At 31.3% G+C, this 6000-nt stretch overlaps 1 protein-coding gene across 1 annotated transcript; it reads right to left on the bottom strand.

Annotated features, from left to right (window-relative positions):
• Positions 1-4313: 4313 nt before the first annotated feature.
• Positions 4314-5492, bottom strand: LOC139840651 (uncharacterized). The gene has a single exon (XM_071830904.1). It carries the CDS (start codon positions 5490-5492, stop codon positions 4314-4316), a length of 1179 nt encoding a protein of 392 aa, XP_071687005.1.
• Positions 5493-6000: the final 508 nt, after the last annotated feature.

Raw genomic sequence — 6000 nt, 5'->3', positions numbered from 1 at the left:
TACAGTACTGGACTCGAATTTATTTATATTTTTTTTTTCTGTTTTGCTAATATATATATATATATATATATATATATATATATATATATATATATATATATATATATATATATATATATATATATATATATATATATATATATATATATATATATATATATATATATATAAAATATATTTATATAAATTAAATAAAACTTATATTTTTACAAACTAAAAATAGAAATAAAGAAACTTTATAAAACTTAAATATTTAACAAACTCTTAAAAATATTTATATTTTTGTTTTTCTTTTTATATTTTAGAATATTTAAAACGTATTTTTACAAAAGCGTATTTTTTTATAAATGTAAACTAAAAATTAAAAATCTTTTTTTTTTTATATATTAGCGTTGCGCTTCCGGCGTTTTAGCAGAATTATTCCCCGGCAGCGGCGCCAAAAATACTTGATGTGCATAGAGGTGTATATGAAATAGCTTATATTTTACTAGGAAAAACTATTAAATACTATACAATTTTACACAAGATATTTATTTATTTATAGAATGGATATACCTAAACCTTGCTACAACACTTATAGGCAGTGTACCTAATCGTACAGTAGTGTAGTTTTAGTAAGTCCGGTTCGTTCCGCAGGGAAAATCTTTTAAACAAAGCTTAACGCTATATTAGTTTTAATTTATAAAAATACAAATATATATAAGTAATATTATTATTATAAAGGGGGTTTTTACCGTTTAATGACCGGTTTGTCAATTTTTAAAACTTTAGTCGCAGTTAAAACCTAATGTAAAATATTAAAAATAAATACAACTTAATTTAAAGCGTAAAGTAAATAACGATAATGAAATTGCGATAAATAAAAGTGCGATAAAATAAAATTACGATAATTAAAAAGTACGATAATTAAAAGTGCAATTAAATACAATGACAATAATTAAAAGTGCAATTAAATACAATAACAATAAATAAAAGTGCAATAATTAGAAGTGCAATTAAATATGAAAATAAAGGAATTATGCTTATTTAAACTTCCGTAACCATGATGTTTGACGTGTTGATTTTAGTTTTATGCCCATGGGTTAATTGTCCTTTGTCCTAGATTATTCAATATGTCCGTCTGGTTTTGTCCATAACAGTCCATCAGTCATAAATATAAAGTGCGAGTATCCTCGTCAAATTATCCTTATACCCGAAGTCAAATATTCTAACTAATTGGGGACTTAAACTGTAACAAGGTCTTAATACTTTGTTTAATAATTACACCAGGATATCGACTGCGTGTAATCCAAGGTTTTAATATTTTGTTATCAATTATGCCAAGTGTCCTTGTACATAATTTCACCCTTGTTTTAATAAGTCCATAGACTATTAATCCATTCCCGTGTCCAGTTAAATGAACGATTATTCGTACATATAAATACCCCGCCCATCGTGTCCGATCGAGTACATATGGTTATTTATAGGGACGTCCAATTGTAAATCTTTATATTAAAATTAACAAACTATCATTTAGTTAAACAAATATAAAGCTCATTAATAGCCCATAGTCTAATTTCCACAAGTGTCGTTCTTTTGTCCAAACCCCAATTATGGTACAAAGCCCAATTACCCAATTTTAGTAATTAGCCCAACATCATGATTACTTCGTTTTAAATAAGCATAATAATAACTTAGCTACGAGACATTAATGTAAAAAGGTTGAACATAACTTATAATGATTAAAAATAGCGTAGCGTTACACGGACAGAATTTCGACTTACACCCTTACAACATTTGCTAACATACCCTTATTATTAGAAATTAAAATTAAAATTAAAATTATAATATATATATATATATATATATATATATATATATATATATATATATATATATATATATATATATATATATATATATATATATATATATATATATATATATATATATATATATATATATATATATATATATATATATATATATATATCGTATGTGAGATAGAGAGATGGATTTTTTTTATGATGCACCAAAGCTCGATTTTTATAGGCATGTGGGCTGGAAAAGAGCCTCATACGATCGCATGAGTTTTGCCCTTCAAGGCTATGCGATCGCATGGCCAGCTGGGGAGGCTCAAAAGTCTTTAAAACGTGGGCAGCTTATTTATTTATTATATAATATAATATATATAATTAAATTTAATTATATATATATTATATTATATTCTTGTACTCCGTTGACTTGTAATTTTTAGTCCATTGCGTCGAGCGTTGAGAGTTGACTCTGGTCCCGGTTCCGGATTTTCGAACGTCCTTGCGTACAATTTAATATCTTGTACTTTGCGTTTTGAATCTTGTACTCTTGTAATTCTGAGACGTTTCTTATCAATAATTGGAACCTCTTTGATTGTACTTTGTACTTTTGAGCTTTTTGGTCGTTTGTGTCTTCAATTCGTCGAATCTGTCTTTTGTCTTCACCTTTTATTATTTAAACAAATATCACTTGTAAATAGAACAATTGCAACTAAAAGCTTGTCTTTCTTGAGGGATAATGCTATGAAATATATGCTCGTTTTTAGCATTATCAGATACCAATCAACCTTAGGACCTGCCTACCCCAAATCCTTCCAAGTTTGCTTAGTAGAATAATGACAAGTTTTATTATCATTAGCTTTCCACCACACTTCACCATTCAGGTCAACAAAAATATGATCTTTCATTACATCTCTAAGAGCCAACATATTCCTCCAGCCCCAGCTATCATTTGATTCATACTCTAAATCCCAAAAATTTCTCCCTTTTAACTTTACAACATTTATCCATTGCCACCAAATGGATTCCTTCTTACTAATGATTTTCCAGACTTGCTTCATAAGAAGGACATCATTCCAATTTTTGAGAGGCTTCAATCCCAAACCACCTTGCTTTTTTTGGTTTACATATAAGCTTCCATGCTACCTTAGCATAACCCTTACTACCAATATTATTAGACCATAAGAAATCTTTAAGCATTCTCTCAATATCTTTAAGAGTAGTCTGAGGGAGAGAATAAATAGAGGCCCAATAAATTTGCATTGAGCATAAAACTGATGAAATGAGTTGAAGTTTTCCTGCATATGAAAGCTTTCTGTTTTTCCAGCAAAGAATTTTTTCTCTAATTTTATCAACTAACTGTTTGCAATCCCCAACACCAAGCCTTTTAGCTAGGAGAGGAACCCCTAAGTACTTCAAAGGTAAATATCCCACACTAAAAGGCATCAAACTTAAAATACTTTCTCTAACATCATGCTGCAAACTGCCAAAGAAAAATTGACTCTTTTGCAAGTTGGGAAATAAACCTGAGACAGCACTGAAGTCCTCCAGCCCTCTTTTTATAACAGCCACAGATTTAACTTCACCTTTGCATAGCATAAGTAAGTCATCAGTAAAACATATATGTGAAAGTTCAATTTTCTTACAACCATAGTGATATCTGAAATCTTTAGACTCCTTAATATGCTTCCTCATGATCAAATTGAGAATCTCCATAACCAAAGTGAAAAGGTAAGGTGAGAGAGGATCCCCTTGCCTTAACCCTCTCCCCCCTTTAAAGAAACCATGGATTTCTCCATTAACACAGATAGAAAATGAAGCAGTAGAAACACATGTCATTATCCACTTCACCATTTTGTCATGAAAGCCAAACCTAACCAATATATCATTCAAAAAATTCCAACTAACAGTATCATAAGCTTTTTGGAGATCTATTTTCATAGCACACCTCTTAAGACCATTGGCTCTCCCATACCCTCTTAATAATTCTTGAGTAAGTAGAATGTTGTCTTGAATAGACCTCCCAGGAATGAATGCACTTTGATTCAAGCTAACAACTTTACTTAATCCCACCTTTATTCTATCAGTAATGATCTTACTTATACCTTTGTATAACACATTGCAACATGCAATAGGTCTGAAGTCAGACACCTTATTTGGAGTATCAACTTTAGGTATAAGTGCAATAAGAGTGGCATTAACTTCACCTAAAAGCTTGCTAGACTTGAAAAAATCTTGTATAGCTATGCAAACCTCATTACCAATCACTGGCCAAGCTTTTTTAAAGAAACCAGCAGTAAAACTATCAGGCCCTGAGGCTTTCTCACTATCAATGTCAAAAATAGCCTCTCTTATTTCACTATTAGTAACCTCCCTAACCATATCATTAGCATCACTTTCAGACAAAATGGTAGTAAAAATATCTCCCATACTATCAATATGCTTAGTATCCCTGGAGACCCCTAAGAACTGTTTAAAATGTTCAACTACCTGGTCAGCAACATCAGGACCATAAAATATTTACCCCTGATCATTACAAATGCTCTCTACTCTACTTTTATTTTTCCTTGCTTTTAAAACACTATGAAAGTATTTAGAGTTTTTATCACCATCCATGAGCCATTTAAGCCTAACTTTTTTCTTTAAAACTTTCAACTCATCACTGCAAGCAACTTTATACTCCTCCAATATCTTAACAGCATCTGCCTTTAACTCTTTATTAAATGGATTGGAATCAACAGAAGCCTGAATTTGAGATAATTTTTCTTTTAGATCAACCACTCTTGAAAATACATTACCATTCTTCCAATTGAGTTTGTTTAAATTCTTTTTCAAAGCCTTCAGCTTTCTAACAACCCTATACATATGATGTCCAATCACTTCTAATTGCCACCCTTTTTCCACAACTGGAATGAAATCATCCTTATCTGCAGTATAATTCATGAATCTGAAAGCTTTAGGTTTGAACACTAACCCCTCAGGTATAGTTAAAATGGAAGGACTATGGTCAGAAATCAAATAAGGAAGGAAAACTGCATGAGCACTACCAAATTGCTTAATAAAATCCTCATTTGCCATAACCCTATCTAGTTTCTTAAGGACATCACAATTTGGGTTTTTCAATGACTTAGTCCATGTAAATTGAAACCCTGACTTGCATATGTCTTCCACTTCAAGTTTATTAACACAATCCTGGAATTCTATCATATCTTTAGTCATGTAGGAACCACCAGCACTATGCTCATGCACTTTTAGAATAACATTGAAATCTCCAAGAAGAACCCAAGGGTGACTTCTAGAAATTAGCTTATGACCATATAAATCAGACCAAAGCATTCTTCTTTCATTCCCATTATTGTTAGCATATACAAAACTGCAAAACATCTTACTCCTATCCACTACAGTTTCCACTAAACACCGAGTAACTTGTTTAGCCATATGAACTACCATAACCCTAACTTTATTAGGATCCCATCCAATCACCATTCTACAACTAGATGGACTGTAATCCACATTGGAAATCCATTCCCAATTACCAAACATATAATTACTAACATCAGTAACAGTCTTAGTTTTAAGGTGTGTTTCCAAAACTGCACACATACATAAATGCTCTTTCTGAATTAAATTCCTAACCTCATTCTGCTTATCAATAGTATTAGCACCCCTAATATTCCATGTTGCTATTTTCAACTCCATCATAGCAACAGATAAAAGGAAAAAAAATATCAGAGAAGAATAGAAGGGTCTCCACCCTTCAATTCATTCTTATTCAATGCTTGATTTTCATCCTCCACTTCAATAACATCCTCCTCATCAGATATAACACCTGTACCTCTGACCATAGCCTCCCACCTTAGTTGAAAATACTTGACCATATCATATGACCATTTCTTTTTAACTTCAGAAGAAGGTTGGATTTTCTGTGAGATAAATTTATCCACAATGCACCTAGGGTCAGCTAAAGGATCCTTTATCATATCATCATTCTCATCCACTAAAGTAGCAAACTTATTAGGGCTCTGCACATTCTTATCCTCATTAAATCCATCATCCTTCTTATTATGAGTTACAACTTTAGGCCTATATTGCATGTGCATCTTGACTGGTTCCTTATTGCCTTCACCTTGTTTTCTAGCAACATCATTCCTCCTTGTACCTCACCCCTTCAAAACCAATATTATCTTTAATTACAGCTGCATCCTTT

Source organism: Rutidosis leptorrhynchoides, chromosome 4 (assembly GCF_046630445.1).
Source record: "Rutidosis leptorrhynchoides isolate AG116_Rl617_1_P2 chromosome 4, CSIRO_AGI_Rlap_v1, whole genome shotgun sequence".
Classification (NCBI taxonomy): domain Eukaryota; kingdom Viridiplantae; phylum Streptophyta; class Magnoliopsida; order Asterales; family Asteraceae; genus Rutidosis; species Rutidosis leptorrhynchoides.
The sequence above is the reverse complement of the archived record's forward strand: the minus strand, read 5'-3'. Positions and strand labels throughout refer to the sequence as shown.

Excerpts from the sequence above, each read along its gene's own strand:
- LOC139840651 (XM_071830904.1), bottom strand. The coding sequence starts at position 5,492 with ATGGAGTTGAAAATAGCAACATGGAATATTAGGGGTGCTAATACTATT.